The sequence below is a fragment of the Atractosteus spatula genome, chromosome 5 (assembly GCF_055471065.1).
Source record: "Atractosteus spatula isolate fAtrSpa1 chromosome 5, fAtrSpa1.hap1, whole genome shotgun sequence".
In the NCBI taxonomy this organism is placed as follows: domain Eukaryota; kingdom Metazoa; phylum Chordata; class Actinopteri; order Semionotiformes; family Lepisosteidae; genus Atractosteus; species Atractosteus spatula.
In genome coordinates, this window is record NC_142710.1 from 37,080,000 (window position 1) to 37,103,115 (window position 23,116).

At 37.2% G+C, this 23,116-nt stretch overlaps 1 protein-coding gene across 11 annotated transcripts in view; it reads right to left on the reverse strand.

The window, feature by feature from the left end:
• tcf7l2 (transcription factor 7 like 2) overlaps window positions 1-23,116 on the reverse strand; it is a 109,095-nt gene that overhangs the window by 51,835 nt on the left and 34,144 nt on the right. For 6 of the 11 annotated variants that reach the window (XM_088915840.1, XM_088915841.1, XM_088915839.1 and 3 more), the window contains exon 4: window positions 19,802-19,903. The exons of 1 other annotated variant lie outside the window; for it this stretch is intronic. In XM_088915840.1, coding sequence (XP_088771966.1) covers window positions 19,802-19,903 — 102 coding nt within the window. Of the gene's footprint in view, window positions 1-11,384; window positions 11,445-19,801; window positions 19,904-23,116 lie in introns of all 11 variants that reach the window. 4 more of the 11 variants (XM_088915835.1, XM_088915836.1, XM_088915834.1 and 1 more) reach the window with 1 other exon arrangement.

Here is a 23,116-nt window from a genome sequence, read left to right on the forward strand (position 1 = left end):
CTTCAGAGCTAATCAACCATTCCTCCCTGCCTGCCCATTCAGTGGGAGAATTATGGTGAAACCCAACCAGAAACGGCCTGCCCTGCTGTAGTTTGTTTAGTAACACTCCACTTGATGATGCCCAAAGGGTGCAATTAAGTTCAATTACAACCGAGTCACTTTTATTAAGGAGTACAAGCTGGCCACGCTGTGGGAGGAGTTGGGGTGATAAGATATCCCTAAACCTCTATGCTAGTCCAGACTACACCCTCCACCTCCCACCAGCCCCTCCCCTCCCCAACCACCCCTTGCAGAGAACTGGTTACTGTCAGTGCAAACCACCAGACATTTCTGCCCAATTAAGAGAAATGTGTTGTGAATTATAAAAGAGAAAACAAAAAAACTGGCCTAAGTGGTTAACTACCATACCCTTACTAAACAGAAACATAATGATGCACAAATCACTCTCGGCAGACCATAATTCTGGCTGAAAAGCTGTAATTTAACCAAAGGAGGAAAAAAAATGTTCACTAACTTTCAATCTGATTTTGCTTTTTTTATTTGAATGAAAATGGGACAAAGTGTACCGAAAAAGGTAACTTTTTCTCCCAAGAATCGCTCAATTTCTGGAAAATGTCTCGAAGAAGGCACTGAGTAGCCGTGTTATCCCAGCAGCCATTTCCTTTTAGACATAATATTTCTGAAAAACAAGTACATTTTCCATGGGTTTTTGGCATTGATTCAATTTAAATTTATAGAACTGGGACAGCTAAATGACACAACTGCCCAAAACCTTGTGAAATCATTAAAGGTATGCAAAATATACATGTTAAATATGATCATTGCTTAATACCTTTTACATTTAACAGTGGCCAACTCTTGAAGTACTCCTCATTGGATTTACCTCAAACTGAATTTTTTGCTCCTGAAACTAGGTCCAGACCTGGGGGTTAAGTGACCTCACCAGCTTCACCGATGTCATAATCTGGATCAACATTTGAGCCCTTGGAAGGAAAATGTGGGCACAATCTGTTCAAATCTAGTTCCCAGCGGACTGTCCCCCCTCCCTGTATCTCTTCTTCAGGCATAACATCGGACCACGCCACGGACAATACCAGGTGGCAATGATAAAGAATGAGCTCAGCTGAGCTGGCTCATGCCATTAACCTCTCTGCCCTCTTGTCCACATTCACAGAAAAGCAAGCAAGCCTTTAAACGCATGTCATGTTCCATTCATATCTTTTTTTTTTAGTGGATTATCTGTGGAATACACTGTCCTCATGTTGTTGAAGGGGGGGAAATGGGGCTAATTTTTTGGAAAGGGATCAGAAATGTCTTAACACTAGAATAAGCCTCTGAGGGATGCGATCATCTATTCTCAGGGGGAGATACAACGACTTCCGAAAAACAATCGCACTGAAAAGGACTGCATGCAAAGTTAAATACAGCTGTTCCTGCATAGAAAACGTATTCTGTACTTATTATCACTTAGTTATTTTATTAATTTAAAAGCAAGACGTGTCTTCCCCCCCAACGATTAATTAATCTGTCAGTTCAGGGAAAAGGGTTTTTCCTTCAATTGGCTGTTTACAGATAAGGATCTATCTGCCCTTTTTATGTTGCACTTGGACAGTTTTCAAAAGGACAAGGCTTCTTTCTGCAAGGAAATTCACATCCTTAATAGTTTTCAAAACAGGAAGCCTTACAAAAAAAAGAAAAGAAAAAAAATTATGCTTAGAGTAATCCAACGGAGTAGCAGCACCCTTTCTTTAGGCAGAAAATGAAGCTTGTGGTTGAAATTTGGTTAGTGTGACAAGTGTAGTTTTCACAGGCTTCTTAGACAGTTTCACTTATCTGGGATTTTTAAAGAACAAAAAATAAAAACCATGAGCCCGTTGTGTAATTACCTCTAGAAGTTCCAGGGGACTTTTACTTTTTCCACAACAGTTTAAACAACAAAAATTATTATTATTATAACCACTCCTGCCATGTTTTTACTTCTCACACTTGCTATCCTCATGGGTATTTCATTCCGAAGAGCCTTCCGCCTATTCGTTCATTTTAATTTGTCTTCATTTGCACACCAACCTGTTCAGTGTTTTGTAAGTTTCTAGGGACAGTGACTGATGTGAATATTTTTTGTGACAAGTATTGTCCAGATATGACACTAGTAAAACTCTGTAAGGAGCCTTCAATAATATTGAAGAATACATAAGAAATTACACATTTAACCTACAAGGTAAACCCTCCTTCATTTTTATATCTTGTTTTTTTTCCACAGGTTTAAACAAAAGACTCTCTAGCATCCCTCTCAAAAGTACAGCACACTTTTTTCTTTGTATTGTTTGTATCTGTGTATCCTCGATTGATTTTCGCAACCAAAGAGGCACTCAACATGGACAACTTCCTATATTGTGTCATTTCACTGTTTTTTTTCTTTCAATGTTTCCTCTAGTGACATACCGAACAAACAATAATAAAAGAGAGAAAAAAGAGCAGAAAAGTTTCACATATTGATTTCTTTTGATGCAAAAGGAAAAAGTGAAGGATAAGTTCAAAGCTACAAAGACCTTTTTTTGATCAGCACTTTCTTTTAAGCGAATTTAAACATTCTGTCCGTGATCGATTCCCATACTGCCAGTGATTGGGGAAAACATATTGAGATTTCGGAACTAAAAAGAGATAAGTAAGAGGAAAAGTTAAAGTTACATCTTAATTATTGCCATCAAATCGTAGGAAGTTATGTCTGATTTACCATTAATATCTGAGGCATTGGAGAGCTCCTGATGCTTTACAGAGGGCAGGCATTTACAGTAAAAGCTTCCCCACACACATACCCATACGAACTTTCAATTTAGGTGTCAGGGACCAGATCAGACTTTATGCTCCATTTTCAACCTCTCATCTCAGTGTATCCCGGAAAAGGAAGAGTGTCCACTGGAGGCTCCAATTAGAACATTTCACTTAAGAACTAAACCAAATCATAATTTTTGGTTTCCAAAGGCAAGCAATGTGAAATATCATTTGAAGCCACTATAAATTATCCCATGTGCCTCCTTCCTCTTGCAAATACTAAAACAAATACAACCATCTAGCATTTGCCTACTACATTTAAGCTGCCCATACTTTGTGTACACTATTGCTATGCAAAAACAGGTTCATAACAAATCAGACAAAAGTAGAACATAAGACATTAGCATTGCATCAAAACATAGATGTGCCTTTCTGACTGAAAAGTTATTTTTTTCCAGATAACAAGGGCAGAAGAAAAAAATACTTTAACCTTCTTGAGAGTTTCCTTATCATAAAAAAAGCTTGTTGCTATTATTCTCCTTGTGTAGACCTATGGAAAACAATCAAAGGTTTGCTCATTTTTTTTTACTATAAAATACCAAACCATATGAAAGGGAAACTTGGGAGTACCAACTTACTGCATTTTATAAAAACACCATTTTTTTTTATTCTGTATGACTCAAGAAAGCCTTTAGGATTTTCATTTCCCTTCAAACTTTCCAGTCCCTAACTTACGATGCATTTTTGTATATACATATAGTTCTTAATATGTGTGTGTGTGCTTTTGCAACTATAAAAAGAAAATAAAAATATATATTTCTTATGTCACTGTGGTTATTTCTCAAGCAAGGTAAACTTTTCTTTCCTCTTGTTTTTAAAACCGCACTGCGATGCAAAACAGCTGCAGTATAAATTAACCTTGCTCTGTTGCATAACTTTAAGAGGCATTATAGTGAATGCTCCAATGCTTCATGCTCCCCACAGCGTTTAAATGGCAACCGTCCAAGTAATTACATAGTAAGGAATTACATTACACTGAAGCAAGCTTGTCCGGGATTGGTTTGTAACAACCCTAAGCACAGTTTAAAAGAAGATAACAATTACTCGAGTGTGACCACACTCCATGACCCTTGAGTGCTACTATTACGGGGCTTGTTAAATTAATTTATCTCCCCTAGCTCCTCCCCATTTCAATCACTCAATAAATCAATCGACACTGACTATTTCAAAGACAAAGTCACATCTTTTTTTAGAAATCGAAACTGGCCAACTCTCAGTTCTGTCCAGTTCTCGGTTCTCAGTCTCACAATATACAAGTACATTAGAAAAAAAAAACTGCTTTGAGGAACAGGTATTTAGAGAGCTGTGTTTATCATCAAGATTTTTTGATAAAAGCTAGATTACAAGTTTAGAAAAGGATATGAAGTGGTTACTGAGCATTTGGCTCAAAACTGCTTCTTGCTTCTTTCCCTGTATAGGAACAAATGTTCCTATTACATTTTCTACAATATACTCTACAGCAAGTCCTTTTATACAAAGAATGTAAAAAAAGATATTAGTCATTAGAGAAGAGCCTGGTTTAGGTCAAATACTTTTGCTGTCTGAAGAAGTGTAACATTTCATTTAAGAGCCAGCTTTAAATTGATCAGCAACAACAAGCCTGGTTTGTGGTAAAAAGGTCAGACAAAAGCATCAATAAACTGAAGAGAAATCCTACTTTCTCCACAACTGCAACACAAAATACACCAAAAGACAACAGGGAAGACAGAGGAACAGGTAAAGGTTTATTCCATGCTGAAAGGAAAAGAAATGAGACACAATGTTTCGGCTGTGGTGCCTTCTTCAGGTGCAGGGAAGAATTTCTATTACACTTCGAAATGCCTGAGCAGCATGAAGTAATTGGTCTATTTTTAAAATAATGTTCAATTCTCAAGACAAAAATAGTGGAAGCATAAATATTTGTAAGAATCCAGCAATTAAATAACAACAATACTTCAAGGTAAACTGATTGAACACAATACTGATGTAGGATGCTCTACAAGGGAATATTTGTGTTAGAATATAAGGGAAGAGAAGAAATAAAAGCCACTTTTACTGAAATGAACTGAATACCTGACAACAAGATTCCATGTTATGTACTATTGATGTCAGATGCAGCCAAAAGGCCTTTAAATAATATTATGAATTATGTGCTTTAATACAGTTTTTATAAGCCACAGAAAAAGTCAAATATAATATTTTATTCTGAATATAATCCTCTTTATAATTGATGGATATGCTAAATCTGAAGCAACCTTCAGAACAGGAGCAGTCACTGTCTGCAGTCTGAACACAAGATGGAGACAGTGCTAAACCTCCAATTAAATTTCACTCTAAAATTATTTTTAAAAAAAGAAATGAGAACTCGACATCCTGTAGGAATAAATTATATTTTAAATTCCTAAGAAGATACTTGCAACTATTCCCATCAAAAAGCTCCAGTGATGGAGAACCTTCTTGCTGGAGATGTAACAGTGGAGCTTTACACAGCTGTATCATTAAACAAACATGGCGACAGGGATATGTTAGGGTTAATAATGTTGAAATAGCATCCATTTAGAGCCTTCACATATGTGACTGATTCTTCCCAGATAGTGGCTATAAAAGTTCATTCACTGTTATAAAACGACTAAAGTTCAGCAACTTCACAGGTGCTTTATCAACACATATATTTCTTGTTTGGTCAATATTAAATTATAAAATCAAAATACATGCAGACTTCCCTGAAATAAATGCCTCAGTCTTGAGAGCATACTCTTGAAGAACGCAGTTTCTGTTAGCGGAGGTCACTTATTGTATGTCACTCACATGCCTGACTTCTGTAGTTATTTAAAGACCCATTTATTTTTTGGGCTGTGGTGTATGGTCAATAAAAACAAACTAAACACCCCAAATCTGTGCACCAACCTAACTCTGGAAGTAACACATCATCACAGGACACACTTTCCCCACCAAGCTGCTGGCTGATGGGTTCTGTTCACATATCCTCCTGTACACAAGAGTTCCCCTCACCTGTCACTGTAGGTTGTTGTAAATACAGCCAGATCTGACAAGGGCTGGTACTGATGACACGTAAAAATGGATGTCTGCTGACTGAGAGCCCCCACGCTCACCTCTGACCCTAATCCTGTCTCATGTTAAGCCCCAAACATTATCTCCCTGCCAACTTTGTTTTCCTAAGAGAGAGAAAAACTAGAGGCTCTGGCTTAGCCACACGCTTGAGTGAAAAGCATATCGCTCTGAAGAGACAAGAGATTGGGAACCACGCTGACTCCCACTAGCAACAGGCTGCTCACACAATTCATTTCCCGTTTCCCTGCCTTCCATGGATCTTGCAGCCATGGATTGACCCCCCCCCAAGCTGGATATAATGTTGTCGGAGGAAATTTAAGAGAATCGCTGAGAGAATCAAGAGGACAGATCAACTGTCTGATTCCAAAACAAAGAATTCCACGTTTTTGAATTAAAGAGTAATGTCATCATCATTTTTTTATTAGTTTTTTAAATGAATGCTTTCATGACTGCCCAAATACTGCAAACTTTACCCAATAAATAAAAATTACACATGCATAAAACGTGCAATGATAGGTATAAGTAAAGTATAAATAAGTACTGCAGCTGTACTCATTTGTGTCTCGGAATTTTAATTTTTGAAAACTGATTCATGCTTTCCCTTTTTAATAAATATGCATGATAGTTTCTCACATCCACCTCAATGAGCTTCAACAACTTTTTATTTTCTAGTGTACCATTTCTAGTGTAGCTCTGACTGTCTGGTAAATTAACGTGTGGGTTATTCAGAGAGCAAATCACACTGGAAACACAAAAAGATAACACAAAGCTCACTGCAGATCCACAAGACTTTACGACACTAAAAATAAAATTGTTCAGATGGCATTTTGTGGTGATTTTCCAGAACTGTGTCAAGAAAACTTCATGTTTTTTATCTCAATTAAATGAAAAAGACCATTTAACCACCTACAACCTCAGTCTAAATCTTTAAGAATATAATATCAAAGATTTGAAGCTTTGGTTTACTCTTTATCCGGCCTTTAGCCAGCTGGTTACCATGATAGACTTTGGCTCACTATGACCTTGTATTAGACTATTGAAAATGAATGGTTTACCTTTAAGTGGTTTGCTGACAATAACATTACATTGTTTGCGAGATGGGTTTATATACTGGAGTTAAATGACAAAGACTTGTGTGTTTAAGATTAAGTTTCACAATTAGGTCTAAAATATTAATATTACAAATGAGCCACATCCAACATATTACTTAACAAAAATATGTTTATACCAGCTGGGAGGAACTGCCATACCAACTCTCACCTTTGATCCCATTTTTTAAAATAATTTGAAAACAAACTTCCTATAAATCCATAACATGTTAAAATTGTTACACAAACCAAAAACTGAATTTGGATATTTGGTCACTCTGAGAGTGAGCTGAGTGACACACACATCTGAAAGTAATAAAGAAAAGAAAAATGAACAATGCAAAGCCTTTTTTTTCCCCAGAAATCAGACACCAAGTATTCCTAAATAATCCTTTAGCACTTTCTGACACCATCTCTGCCGCTTTAACTTGCAGTTGGACCAATCAACATCCTTAGCCCATATTCACACATTCAGAAGGTGTTAAACTCAACTGTCACACAGGATTCAGTCATAACAATAAATTCTTCTGTGGAAATGTCAGCCATACCACCCTCATTCCCTAGAGTGTAAACCAGCCAAACTGACCCATGAATAAACTCTCTTTAATTGTCCTTCAAACTTCAGGGCTTCCTTCCAATCTAAACAATGGATTAAGGGCTAATGTGCTGTAGATCCGTAGGTGGTTTGAGTGGCTTACAAGCATTTTTTTTCTAGCAACTTGCTAAAAATCTCTTGCTTAATGAGATGTCTCCACATTTATAATAAAACCGAAATAACCCTTTTATTAGTAATTTCAGTTAATTATTTGACAGCAGTGTAATACACACTGCTTTTTTATGGACTAGACAGGTGCAAATGCCATTTTAATGAGCTTTTTCTCCTACACACCCCTTGTCCACCGTGTGCCAGAGTGCTCTGTGGCCTGTTGTGATTTTCACACTCGAAGGTGCCGTCAGCCACCTGTAACCGGATGGTCTGAGCACATTAAGAGGAGAAACGGTTGGGAAAGCTTTACGGGAAAAAGGTATCCTTTGTTAAACTCATGTCTTCCATGCACGCACACAGCGAATCATACTCCATCCTCTCCAAAACAATAAATTTGTCATTTAAATGGAAACAAAACTAACCTACCACACAATGAAACAACAACAGATAGAAAACACCCAGGCAAAGCCAATAATACTTTAAAAATGTAGAAATGATTTCCATCCGATTTTAAAATAAACATTCCACAAGTTCAGCACATGCATTCCCTTTTGTAAGTATAGCATCTTGACTCCAAACTGACATATCGGTGAGTGACGAATACAAAACATGGTGCCAACAACAGTAGAGCCCATAGGATTTATGTTTTAAAATCACAACAAAATCACAAAAAAACAACAACAAAAAACTTATCTGGGGCTATGATTAGTCACTACTACATTTTCCAAAGTACAGGGTCAAGGCAACAATACAAACCAAGGGGACAGGTAAAGAATTCTTATATCCCTCTTAGCCATTGTTAGACGGAGTTAGTATTTGTCACTCAACACTAAACTTTCCCAAGCCACTCCATTACACTATTCCAACTGAACGCCGGATATCAACTTACTGAGCGCCCCTTTCGCCACATGACCTTCCAAATTCCCCCCCTTCCCCCTCCACCCCTCCCTACTGGACCTGACACTAATTGGTAAATCTGCTGAACCATAGCAGGCCCAACAATGAGACACCTGGAGTTCTGTCAAAACAAGTTCTCCGTGAAAACTGCTGAAGCAATAATACGGTGCAACCGCACTCAGTTCCACCACAGAAATAAAGTATGGGGGGAGCAGAGGAAGGAGGAGCAAACACTACAAAAATTCTTGGCTTCTCTTGTCTTTTACCTCAACCAATTGAGGAGAACAAAACCCTACAAAATTGGGATTATAAAATGTTTAACATTGTGATCGTCACAGTTCCTTATCCATTGACCACAACAGACAACTACCAGTGGCTTAACCTCAAGAAGTCTCCATCAGAATTTTCTTTCCTTAAACGTCCAATGAGAAAAGATCTCACAAGCTCTTAACCTGTCAGGAAACAGCAGGCAAAGAACACTTGACTGCATCCGCTTCTTGACAGGTTTTCAGGTAAATACTGCTTAGAATCAGTTCTGCTTCCGGTATAACTGCATGATCTTAAAAAAGGTCCAGTTAAATGCACTTAAGCTAAGATAAGAAATCATATGCCTATATTTCATTTTTAAATAATTCTTTGGGATGTCTTGTATGAAAGGAGCCACAGAAAGTTCAGTACATTCCCTCCTATGTTTTCTTGTTAATCTTTAAACAAAATGTCAATGTGGTTTTTTCGTCATAACAGAAAACTCTACACTGCTTCTAAAAGATTCTGACACATTTAGAAAGCTGCTGCTGTTGTTGTTGTTTTTTTTTTACACTTTAACAAATAACTACAAAGCAATCCCTTCAGAATTCAGGGTTGAGTGGACACCTCACACAAAGGCACATGCAATCATCTGTCCCACAATGCGAGCTTGGCTTTCTGATTAGCACAGTTATTCAGAACCACAGCCAGCTAAATGGGTTGAAGCCAAGCTGGGGGCCTGCAACACTCGAAGCTTAACACAACATTTGAAAACTTGTAACTGCCCACAAACAAATGAGCTACAACCAAGTATATGGACTGAGTGCATCTCTGACTGCACTTCTTCACAGATTTGATTTCACTAAAGCAACTGTGCAGAAGTGATTTTCTTCATGAATGGGTCCCTACTACTCATCTCTGTTGCATAGGAGTGCTTCCACATACAACAGCCAGAAAACAATGAGGTAATATACCAAGACACCACAGCTTCCGTGAAAGGAGTGCAATTTTCAAACAGCAACCACAGACATGCTATAACTGTATAAAAACCCTCAAATTAAAACAACCATTACAAAATGGACTAGAGTGTGAAAACGCACAGACAAATTCCTAAGTATACCATCAATGTCACACACCAAATCTCATTCCAGTATCACAATCAAAAATTGAAAAATGAAACACTAGCTGAGAGCAAGACTCTCTTCATAACCTGTCAAGGAATTAGACAATGTGTGATGTACACAATGACTTCATCCACTGGGCTTCATTATTACTAATTAATCCTGTAACCAAATATTGGCTACCCAAATGCACTGAAACAAGGATGTTCTGTTTATGAATTCTCTCAGTACCAGTAAATGCAGTTTGTGTGCTGCTCAGCTTGTCAACCTTTGACACAGCTCATGGTTCACTAAACTATTACAGAGAAAATTGAAGACAGAAAATGACACACCCAGAATTTCCATCTGAAGCTAGCAAAACAAGTTCTAGCAGTAAGAGATCTTCCAAAGAAAGCAGATCAACTCAGTAAAGCACAAAAGCTATCCCAAAAATGTATTTTTTCACCAAAAATCAACAGGCAATAAGAGAAACTCAAATGATACTTCTAAATATGACAAGTGGAATACAGAACTGCATCAATATTCAATGCCTTTGAAGCTGCTTTAAATGACAAGAAGGTGAATGTACATAAATATATAAATAAAAGTTGAATGTTTCTGAAGGACATGAAAGAGGTTAGAACATGCTGATCGCTTTTCTATAACCTAAGGGAAAGTGAAACATTTGGACAACAGAAATGTACTAATCACACCAAAGTTTATACCTCCTACAGAAACTGACTAACCAAAATAACGCTGCAGGGGGGGCAAAAACTTGGCATATTTTAACACTCCACTCCCGGTGTTTTCTTGCATCATTCTGCACCAAATAATTAGATGAAAAAGACAGTCATTTTTGTTCTAATACAGTTAAGCATATCTTACCAAAGAATTGCTTGACCTTTTTTGAAACTTTTTTAAATCAACAGGTCTTTACATGCACATCAGTAAGCAGTGTAACAGAAATGATGGCTTCTTTTTAAAACAGTTACACTAAGGCATTTCGTGAAAAACAGCATTACCCAGCAGTAGAGATTACCCACCAGCCCTTCATACATGTGTGCAGTAACTGTTTCCTCATAGGTTAAAGGGATTTCTTTGCTGAAAAATGTAAAGAAGCCTTAATGATTCATAGAATGTAACCCTGTAAATAAACAAAAAAACAAAACAATCATCTTACAACCTACTCCTTTTAAAGTCAAGAACAACCACAAGAAAGAGCACTGTAGTATTTGATTACTCAGTCCTGTGAAGCTTCTTCCAGGTTTCCACAAAAAAAATTAATTCTAATCATTTTAAAACAGCATCCTGCTGAGGTGTAATGGGTAGCTTTGTTTTTTGGAAGCACCTACTACACAGAGCATATGGAAGACAGTTACTGCACACGCAGCAGTCACAAAGTAGATTATAATCAAACATTGCATTTTAAAACCAGCTACAAGATACTTGGAATTCAATTCTCACCAACTGAAATTGGTGAAGACTCAGATCTCCCTGTCCGGGGAATTCCAAGCAGAGGGGTCCCTGAAATGGAAAGATGTACGTCCCGAGTCACACAATTATAAACGCACATTATCCAACTAGGCCATGAATGTAAAGAATGTATTTCAAAATCCTACAACCTATTTTTTTAAATCTTAGGTCTCCGGAGAGCATGCCAAACCACATTAGACATACAGATACAGAGAATATGAGATTATCGTTGGTTTGATATCAGTCAGCTGCTTCTGCAGGTTATTAACATTGGGCTTTGCTCACATTTTACTTGATGTCCTTTTATAATTTTATACATGAGAGCAGAGGAACAAGTATTTATTCACAACGGTGGTTAACAACCCACTCTATATGTATGCCTTTAGGCCTAGGGAGAACAACGAGGAAAAGAGGAGAAGAATGAGGAGGTGAAGAGGAGGATTTAAGAAGGAAAGAGGAAAAAGCACAATATAATGCTTTCAGAGACGATTTACACTGAAAGCATTACAAAAGCAATGGGTATTTTCAGGCCTCAAGGGTCCTATAGGCTTCACAGATATTTTTCAATTTACAACTGATGTAGACCTAAAAACAACTGGTTCAGCCTCTTTTTCCAAGCAATAAACTCAATTAAGACCATATTTACAATAACATCTAGAAAACTCAGGAATAAGTAAAGGTTAATTCCACATAGAAAAGTAGAAATAAAGAAACATGTTTTGTGTGTGTCACACCAGAAGCCAAAAAGTTTTTTTTTCTTTCTAATTTTCAGTGTGGAATTAACATTTACTTGTTCCTTTGAGCCAATGTGCACAAACATCTGGAGAACTCTGCAGACGTTGAGTCCTGGAGTTTGTCAGTCCCTCTGTGACACAAAAGCTACACTGTCATTAGTGACATTTTTCAGGTAGCAGCACAGAACCTAGACAGAATGTGAATCCTAGGTCAAAGCTGGTGAATTAAATTAAATAACACAGCCCCCCAAATCCTCTCTAGAATTATGTAGTTTATCCCCAGAGCAGTCCAACATAACAGTCCCTTTTAGCCAGATCTACCAGTACAGCCAGTGAACGTGTTTCTGTTTCTGTGGACATTTATTCCACAAATAACTGCTGGCAGCTGCCTTGAACCTCAGAAACACGAACCGCCAACTGGTGTTTGAACCAAAAGTTAAATACTATGATTTAAAAAGAGTTTAAAATGTCAGTCAGCTTCTAGATCTTCATTTAGACAGAGTCAAACAAATAGGTACTTAAATACAACTGGTGTGATGTCACATTAATATGGAACATCCAACTGAAGAGTGTATTATCGTCAAAACAGCTGGCCCAGGTCAACTGGTTAAAGCTTTGTGAATCCAGCTTATCCCACTTACTGAAAGAAACACGGTGGGCATTTAAAAATTAAGTTATTAATTTTGTGGATCACTGACTGAACATAAGGTGGATTTCTGAGATTTAGTGACTCAAAATGTATGACACTACTTTTAATAGTCTTTTATTTTTTAAATAAAACATTGATATTACTGTATATTCTCTTGGAAATACAAGGATAGATCTCACATTATGAAGTGAAGTTCAAACAGAGTTAATGCCACATAAAAAGATCTCAATACAATAAGGCAAGTAGTTTTAAGTTTCATAAAACGTAACAAGAAACTCTGCTTTGTCTAAGCTGGATTGTTACGATTGCTGGTATGTGACCTTAAGTGATTTGACATTGTACACACACTCTTGGTGTCTGAATCACAATCATAAAAGCAAACACAAAAGTCTTCTATTGACCTTCTGACTGCCATAAGTAATAATGTCTGCTACAGCTTTTTTAATTTACTGCATTCTTGTGCTTCTATGGATATTGGCAAAATTGTATTTTCATTGAAAACCATACATCATCTCTGTTCATGGAAACAATCCAATGCTCAGTGTTACAGGTTGCCTCTTAAAGTTATATAAGTTAGGAGTTGCTAAAAGTCATGTTTCTAAAGCAGAGATGGCAGAATACTGTACAAAACTATTTGAATGTATTGCACTGCTTTTGTATCGCTAGTTTTAAATCTCCTGCACCTGATAGCCTTCACAGCCATTGCAGAAAATAATTTTAAAAATTGCTTCAACCAACAACAGAACTGCCTTAAAAGCTGACACACAGTCCAGATCCTGCACAGGGGTACTCATTAATAGTATAAGTGTTGCAGTGTCACAGTTGGGCTTATTACCTTCCAAATCTGCAGGTGCACAATTCAGAGGAAAGAAAACACTTTCAAAATCTAAACTAAAACCAAGAAAATATGCATTTTCTTCCAAGAGATAAAAAAAACATTTAGAATCCTCTAAGCACATGCGAGAGATAGCCTTTGACTTTTGTCTTAATACCCTGCCATAGCCAGGTAAGGTAATATTGGAGATAGCTTATTATTTCACTCAGTGTGATATAGTATTACAGTGAATGTTCTCCACTGACAGATACTATCTATCCATTTCAGTTTGTACAAAACAAATATTTCTCTTTCTGCCTAAGGCACAGAAGAGGGATCACTGGTTAATAGTGATATTAAACCAAGACCTTTACAGCACTTCATTACCTTTAAGGCCTTAGAGGTCTTTATACGTGTTGCTGCTGACATTCCTTTGCTTATACCAACCTAACTGGAACATCCCATGCAAAGCGCAATGCAGCATTTTAATCAATAGAAAATACTTGATTGTTGCTGGAAAGGAACTGGTTAGGAAACGGTTAACATTCCAATATCCCCTGCTGCCTATGAAAAGCCCAGAAAACAATGGAGACATTGTCCAGAGAACAAGACTCCCAGGGAATGACATTTTTTGTTTCTGCCCCAGTTCCCAGCCTGTCAATTTTAACTACTATCGTTAAGACCTGACCCGCTCCAGCGCAGACTGAGGTACTCTGGAAAAGACGTTCGCTCTCTAAAGCTCTGGTATCCGTTTTCAAGTTTTTTGTAAGGAAGCATACTAGCAGCTCCACAGAAAAAAGATAGTGCAGCACATTTTTACAGATGTTTGTGACTTCCCCTGCCTCCTGCCTCCACCCTCACCGTCTCCTCAACACTTGACTTAGTTTGCTCTAGTTATTGGTCTGTTTTCTGAAGCAGCGGGGACTGGTTTTCTGAATGCTCATCAATACCACAAGAAAACTGAACTATACAAGGAAACGGTACCAAGCTAAACAGCCTTACTGCCATATAAGAACTCTTCTCAACTTTCCTTTCTCATTTTGAAAGCTAGCCCTAATGAAATCCTTATTTCAGAAAGGAAAAAAAAGATTATAAATACATATGAATCATCCAATATGGAGCACTATTAATGAGCCATGTAAAACACACGCAGTTAGGAGCAACTAAAGTTGAAATTTCATCAATTAAGGCTAGAGTGAAATCAGAACTCTATTAAAAACTATGCTTTAGTTATTTGTTATTATGTTTTAGTTTATGTGCTGCAAATTCCATGTATGCTTTCTGATAACCTTTAATAAATTAACAAACATTAAAAAGGGTTAAAAAATGCAGTAGGAACTAACCCCTAGAAATGTTCAATGTGGTAGATATTAACAAAAAACAGTTTTTTCTCTGATATAAATGGTTTATATATATTTAATAAACAGCTCCAGTGCTGTTTATTACATGTGTATTAATTCGCTGTCCCTTGTAGACAAGATGACTATCTCCCATGAAACCAAAAGTGATCGATAACATGCATCCACATATAAAGTGTTTTAAAGTTACATTAAAGTTATCCAAAGTGTTATCCAAAACATTAACAAAAAGGGAAATAACTTCTTCCAGGTCTCAAAAGGCAACGCACCTGGACTTTCTCTTGGAATGCAGGCTGTTCAAAGCACTAAAAGCTCAGCACAGGCGTTTAAAGCAATATTCCCCCATTAGCTCAAGTGAGGGCCCCCGATATGTCACCCACAGTCCTGCCACTCCAATAATGCACCATGCCGCATTGTCCTAAGGGTGACTACTGAATAGTGCAAGCTCTGCTGTCATGCTGCTTCATATCACAACCTGTCATGGAGATCCTGAGCTATCCTAGGCACCAGTTGAGTGTTCCTGTAAAATTCCAGCACGAAGTAACACGTTTCCTATCGGGGGCTAGGAGTTTATCCTCCTCCTTGCACTCTAAAGTCAGCAGTTCCACCAAACCTTGGCAAAAGCTATCCAAACACATATGATGGTTTAATTAGTATTTGATTTCATTCAGAAACCTCAATGCTAGCGAGTGTAGTTTTGATAGCTTAGGTGTACGTTTGCTCTAAGTAGACCGAGATTTTTAATATTTTCAGAAAAAACAAACACTCTTCAGCAGTTTGCAAAATAGAAATAATAACAACTGCCTGCCACATTTCCCTAACCAAACACAGTCTGATTTTTGTTTAACATGAGGCAAAATATAAGACTTTGTGTAATAAAAAGCATTAAATATGAAACACTTTGTATTAAAAAAGTTAATTTTTTTTCTTCGCACAGATGTTAAAAAGTTTATGTCAACATACTGAGTTTTTGTTCTTTATAAATATTGTAACCTAATTCTATGCCCCTTAACAACTAAATCTGCATACAACAGCAAAATGTGTTAGTGTAAGTTCAGATCTTTGCTCTTACTTTCTCTTCATTCTAAGGGTAGACAACGAGACCCATACCAGACATAGCCATAATTATAGCCAGTATTTTCAATGAATCTTAGTTCCTCACAATATTACAAAATAAAACTAAAAGTAAAACCAAAACTCAAAGATCAGGATAAGAAGCTATGACCTGACCCTTACCTGTCAACGGAATGAAACTGACAAAACGCTCTTTTAGAAAACCAACAATCTTTAAAACTCCTAAATCGCGGGTAATTATATTTTAACACATTGTAAGACTGTTCCAGTGCACTAGAAAAAAGAGGATTTCCTCTTTTGGTCAACATGTATTTTCTTTTATTATACATTTGCATCTTCCCTTTAGCTATTATGCACTTTTTTCTTTGGACATTGACCCTTGTGACTTTTAATAGTTGTTTTAGAACAGCCCCAAATGCCTTTGTGTAAAATTTAAGAAGAAAAGGACAGACAATTAAAATACGGTAGTAGAAAAAGGGGTGGAAAACTGCAGATACTTCTTTACACAAATAGTTGAAGGTGCTTGGTACAAAGTGTTTGATTGTCAATTTCTAGAATCCCACTGGTTTTCTGTAGGATTTATTGAAAAATTAAGCCTCTGGCAACTAGATGACCAAGACATACAAAAGGGCCTGACTTCATACTTGTAAACTTTAAATAAAGCATTAAAAATGTTTCAAAAAATAATCCCACAGAAGGATGATGGATGAAGTACAGTTGCACGGTATCTCTTCAAACCTTCTCATGAACCTGGTTGGGAACTGCTGTAGATCAGATTGATTTTACTACTACAAAATAAGGTGACAGCATCCTGGCACAGTTCTTTATTTCCGAAGCTTTACCTGAGGTTGTAGTAAAAAGGTGCAGAAAAAGTTCAATAAAAAAAAAACATTAGCACGGATCTTTTGGACTCCTCTGTACAAGGAATCCACACCTTAAAAGTCATTTCACTCTCTCTCTGTTCACGCCTTTACCTAATCCAGTTAGGACTCTCTTCATTCATTTAGAGGCACTTGAACTTCAGATTGCTCCTTATCTTCACCACTATCAACCGTGTCCCCCTTATCTCTCCTGTTCAGATTCACATTCCCAACTCTAGGGGTCAAGGTTCCAATCTCTTCCAATTGAAAGGAAAAAAAATGAAGCAAAGCAGAATGACAAAAAAACATGCAGCACAGTTCATCTCAGGATTTATTTAGAAGGAAAACAATATGTACATAAAAATGACTGGATAGTTTCACACCTGAATGGTCAAGTTCAGTAATCCATGATTCCATGCAGCCAAAGGCACATGGAGTAAAATCAATGCTTCAAGGCATGCTAATAATAATGTATAAAGTTTTTCATCCCAAGCTATTGTACTTATTAAAAGAGATCCTCTTTATTCACCACTGAAGGGCAGCACCCACCTGGGTGATGCACCAAATTTCCCTTCCTATCACCTTTCACGAGATACTGGTAGATAATTAATGTGTAAGATGTAAAAAAAAAGCAACTGGCACCATTGTTATATATACACTTCAAATTGTATTATGCATTGTATTATGCTGTAAAGACAAGGGTAAAACAACCTTTTCTATGTGTAGGATTCCTCTATAAATAGATTAAATACCTCAAATTAAAAAAAACAGGTATGACAGCATTTAAAATGTACTTCTGCTTAAAATCAATTAAGATGAGGACAAATTTCTAGTTTGTGCCACAGATACTTCAGATACTGTGACTTAAATTCAGGGCTAAAGAAGTTTAAATTCTGGAATAAGTAATTACAAACAACACTTACAAAATGTCTCAAGGCACTATAAAAAGACCTTACTCAAGAAGTATTTACAATGTTGTGACTCACAGTCTGATAATTTTTTTTTGTTGGCTACCCCCACTTCTTATGGTCAAAGTTAAAAATGTATTGTTCTATTAAACCTAGATATAAAAAGAACATATTGCCATTGTAAACAGGAAATTAACTACTTTGTTTTGTTCCCATAAACATACCGTCAAGACCACTTTTGTGCTATAAATAATGCTTTATAAGTTTCTGTTTCAAATAAATGCAGTTTTCTGTCAAGGTTATTTTTAAAAGCATTTTGTTAAAATTAGCCCACAGTGTTGCTTTCCTGTTTGACAGTTTTCAAAAATATTTTTCACTTACAATACTTTACGAGCAAAGTCAAAACAAATAAAGGCTTGGTTCCCACAAAATGCAAGCCACTTATTAAGTCACAAAGTAGGGTGCCAACTCACTAAATTCGCATGACGAGATTGCCCGATTGTTCTAAGATTTACTTTACAACATCCTTTCAAATCTTCACAGAATGACCTTTGGGTGAGAATATTCTGTAAGTACTGTAACACTCAAGGGGAACTTGCAAGTCTTACTGGGAATCAAACCCCAGTCACCAGCTTTCAAGACAAGTGAGCTACCTCATCACCGAAAGGTCCCAACCCACTGTCAAGGCATAAACACTCTCTCTTAGCCCCATGCCCCTGAGGGCTGTGTCTCTTACAATACTTTTTTACTTTCAACTGACTAGAACCACTTTTTTTTTAAAAACATCAGCCAAAAGGAGTTTAAGTTGTTTTTTTAAGAGAAGGTGAAAAATCCTGGTTATGCATTTTAGTTTCACAGAGAGAAAGAAAACTTGCATCAGAATCTGGCAAATCTGGGGGCTCCTTCTACGGTTGCAGTTAAATTTTATTTCTGCACAACTTGCTGAACAGTCTCGTTATTATACTCTGTTCTTTTCGATGACCTCATTTCCAGTAAGTTTAATTTTTAGTTTTAAGCAGCATAATAACAAGGAGCAATAGAGCCATAACACCTATGCTCTTTTAAAGCAACACTTGGGCATTTTACTTTTAAGAACCGTCCTTTAAACCACAAGTCAAACTTTTCCATGGCACTGGTGCTCGCATTAAGACGTCAACATCCAGCCAAAATAAGATCCATATCTTGCACTTCCTCATTGTCAGTCTGACACACCTTGTTAGGCATTATTTTTTTTAAAAGGGGGGCTCAAGTTAACAAATCGGCCTAACTCACATTATAGCAATAAAACAGTAAATAAACATTCCAATAAGTCAAAGGTCAGTGTTAAGCACATAATAAGCACTGGCTACCAGGTTTGTTCATCTAATTATCCGGTTCAATAGGAGCACAGTTTCCTCTATTTTGACAGCCTTATTAGGACAGCTGAATATGACAAAAAGAAAAGGCCTTGCTCACATGGTGTTGAAAGTGCTAGGCCTCTGCTAGACCATGAACAATGGGTTCCTATTATGTAATCCACAAAATGTTTTTTTAAGATAAAAAAATATTAAGCGTAATTTTAACCCCCAGGTTCTTCATACAGAGTCAAGATAATTCAAAAAACAAATAATAAAACCATTTTCTTTGGAACACCTGGGCTTTTACATGAGGCTTTCAGACAGGCTTTCAGTTTGCCTCTGAGTACTTCTCATTACCCCTGAACTACTGTATCTCCGAGTGCTGAGGTGACAGAAGCATAGGAACAAAAAACACACAAAAAAGAAACTATAGTTGAGAAAGAATGTAATTATTACAACTGTCCTTAGCAATGACACTGTGCTGTAGGCAACTCTGAAGAAAGACTAAAAGAAAAGGATGATTTTAGTACGGTGGTCTCCTACACTGCATTGATCAAGCCTTCACCAGTGCTTGCATTCCTCATTTACTCAAACTTATATCTGTAAGTGTCAGAGAGATATGGCACATGAAAAAAAAGCTTACAAAATTGAAGGACTGACTGGCGTTTACTTACAACGATGTGTGCTGGAGATGGGGACCTGGCATCTTTAAGTGCTTGCCTACTTTGTAGGCCTCCTGCTTGTACATCAAGTAAGGGCCATTTCATCTGGAGGTACTGAATGGCAGAAAGAAAAAAAAATGAAGAAAAAAGAAAAAAATCATGTTAACAATGCAGAAACAAAAAAACTAAAAAATAAGAAAGAAAATGATCATATGACAAAAATAAGACTAAAACCAGGTACAAAACAATGATATGCTATGTATGAATAGGGTAAGAGAGGTGACACTCGATCAAACATAAACAAGACCTAAACAATTCCAACCTGAAAATGTCCAAAAAAATAAAATGCTTCAGATATTTGTCCAATACCGGTGAAATATTTGAAATTAGGTCAGAAACACAAAGTACAATTGTCTTTCATTGGTGGGGGCTCAACCCCCGTTTGCAATGTTTGAGCAGAACAAGCTTACAGGCAAAGCGTAAAATGCTTTTCAGTGCCATAACTTCAAATTTAGCACTTGAAAGATTCACAAAATAATAGGCAACCACTCTAGTTTTAGCTTTTATAGTAGTTCCCCATGTCAATAAACAGCTGCACTTTGTATTTCAGCTTGCTGCATGAGGAAAGGCAGCTATACAGGCAGCCTGGATACTACAGAGGTTTCTGCTCCCAGCTATTTTGAATGAGTGACTATGTTATCTGGTATGAACACACCTGCATTTGAAATACAATGGCTGCTGTTAAACAGTTTAGTTGTACTTCATATTATTCTATTGTATTTGCTGCATTAAGGACCCAATAGCTTATCAGTAGAGAAATTTTCCTTGTAGGCAAGAATCCCAGTAACATCTAGCACTTCTTATCAGATTACATGCCACTTCATTTATTTACTTTTTTCCCCCGAAATGGAAAGCCATTTTAGCGCACAAAGCCAGGCAGACTTTATTCTCCTCCAAGAATTGAAAGAAAAACTAAAATTCTTCATACAGAACCTTTTTGTAATTCAAAGAATGAACACATTTTTAGATGGTATTTCTACAAATTCTGGTTTCGCCACGGAGTTGATATCAGTGTGGGGAGTGTCACAGCCAAATTGTTTCGTGAAATTTTCATTATGCACTTGTGTTTTGCACCAAAAACGCACGACAGTAGGGGCTTTCTTAAGAGTTGGCTATCTCAAGAAAAATAATTTGTCCTTCTTCTGGAAGAAAAAAACTGGGCTATCTATGCATTTCAAAGATAAGGTATTTTGTTAGCAAGGAGTTCACGCCAGGTGAAAGTGTGTTGGATTCCCAGCTTTTGACCTAGTAATCTAGGAGAGCGTAAGAGTGGGCCTCCAAACAGGAAAACGCTGTGATTCTCATTAATAATTCTGTGCATTTTATATAGCTCTTTTCATCTCAAAAGATTCCCCAAGCACTTCACATACAGGATTGGATCGCTACAAACCACCACTGAAGCACAGCACCCACTTGGATGACGTATGGCAAGAACCATTCTTCTGCAGCCCCAGCGAAGCAGGCCAGGTAGAAAAATGAGAAAATGTTCCACTGCTTGGAACAAAGAGGTAAGTTAAGGTACGTCAGACTGTGCAAGCCTAGAGTACAATTTAGCTAAAACACTGGGGTAGACAACCCTCCTCTTACAAACTGTGCTATTTTGAATGACTAAAGTGGTTAGAAGCTAATTTTTCCATCTCATTCAAAGGACAGGGGGCAGGGTCCCCAGTCACTGGGAAACTGGTCCTGACAGTGTGCCACTTTCTGCTCTATCCACACTTCTCATGAAAGTAGAGATACAGGAGTACTAACACTAAGGCAGTACTTGAAAAACAAGATTTCATACTCATATAAAGTACAAGGATTTTCGGGAACCACCCCTCCATAACAAACACTTTGAAAGGAGACCCCTCAGAAATATATTCAACAATAGAAAATCAAAACCCTATTTATAAAAGAATTATAGAACGTAGGAATATTGAATATAAGCTAAACACTAAAACACAAAGACTGAAAGGAACTTTCGTAACTAAAGGATGTTAATTCTTCATATGAACTCTTTATCAATAAAGAGGCAAAAATCCAGACTGTTGTAAACAGTGTGCAATCATCTCTAAATTAAGCCATTTTTGTCTGTGCACCATATGAACATAATCAAATTGCTCACTAAAGGGGAAGATTAGGAGGAACTGAATTCATTTAAAACTGTCAATTCCCCCCTCTCTCTTTTTCTTTTTAAATTCAAGATAAACTCACTGTTCTCACCCCTATTTACTAGGCTTTCTCTGCAAGCTCCCTGCCCTGCATGTTTCTGTACGTCTACATGTCAACACTGTGAGTCTGCAACACCTATAATTTTCTGTTCACTAAAGATGGGACAGAATAGGCGCTTGTAGAGAGTTGCTTATTGGAGGAAATGAGGATCAGTCCTACTGCTGAGAGAGCTAACTTAAACCAGATGGCCTACAGTAGGCCTACAGAGTTACGTTGTGGTAGCCACCCCTAAACAACTCCCGCACACAATGGACAGAGACGCCAGATAATTGCTGTGGCCCCATGCTTGGAGGCACAGCAGATCTTGTTAAGGTGGAAAGTCTGTCTAAAGCAGGGCTAGAGAAGCTTAATGATTCTTGTACTGTATGGCCGAACACAAATGCTTACCTAATGTAATCCCACTCAATTTTTTATGGATTTAGAGGGTTACGAGGGTTAAAACCAAGTCAGCTCCAGGAAAAAATAAATAGTAAAATGCAGTATATTGCCTTTCAAGAGAAAACTCAGAAATAAAAAGAAATACAGCATAACTTCACAAATACATAACACGTTTAAAACTGCAAACTTTCAGTAACATAGAATTGTAGAATTGAAGTGTTTGCTAGGGAATGCAACTTAAGATGACTTATGGTTCAGTTTGGTGATACAAGATTGACATGGACTTTTACAACATTTGATACGTAATTTTGCCCCCCCCCCCCCCACATATTACTGGAGTGGAAATATCCAAGTTAATAATTATTAATCAGCAACTGTCATGAAAGCCAAAAAGAATTAAAAATCTAAAAGACAATGCTTCACATGTGCTCTTGCTGTAAGAACCTAAACCCTTAGAGGCGAAGGTTGAATTAGTCAGATAAGGCGCCTCCAAATGACTGAGTAAGTGACACATCAGTTTAACTGTTGGAAGCTTTTTAAAAGGCAATAAAATCACAACCTCGATACAGTGACAGTAGTGCAAATGGCACCCATTCAAATCGTACTACGGGAAAAGTTCAAGGCAGCAGTAATCCAAGGAATTCATCCAGCAAACCAAGACCAGAACTAAATCTT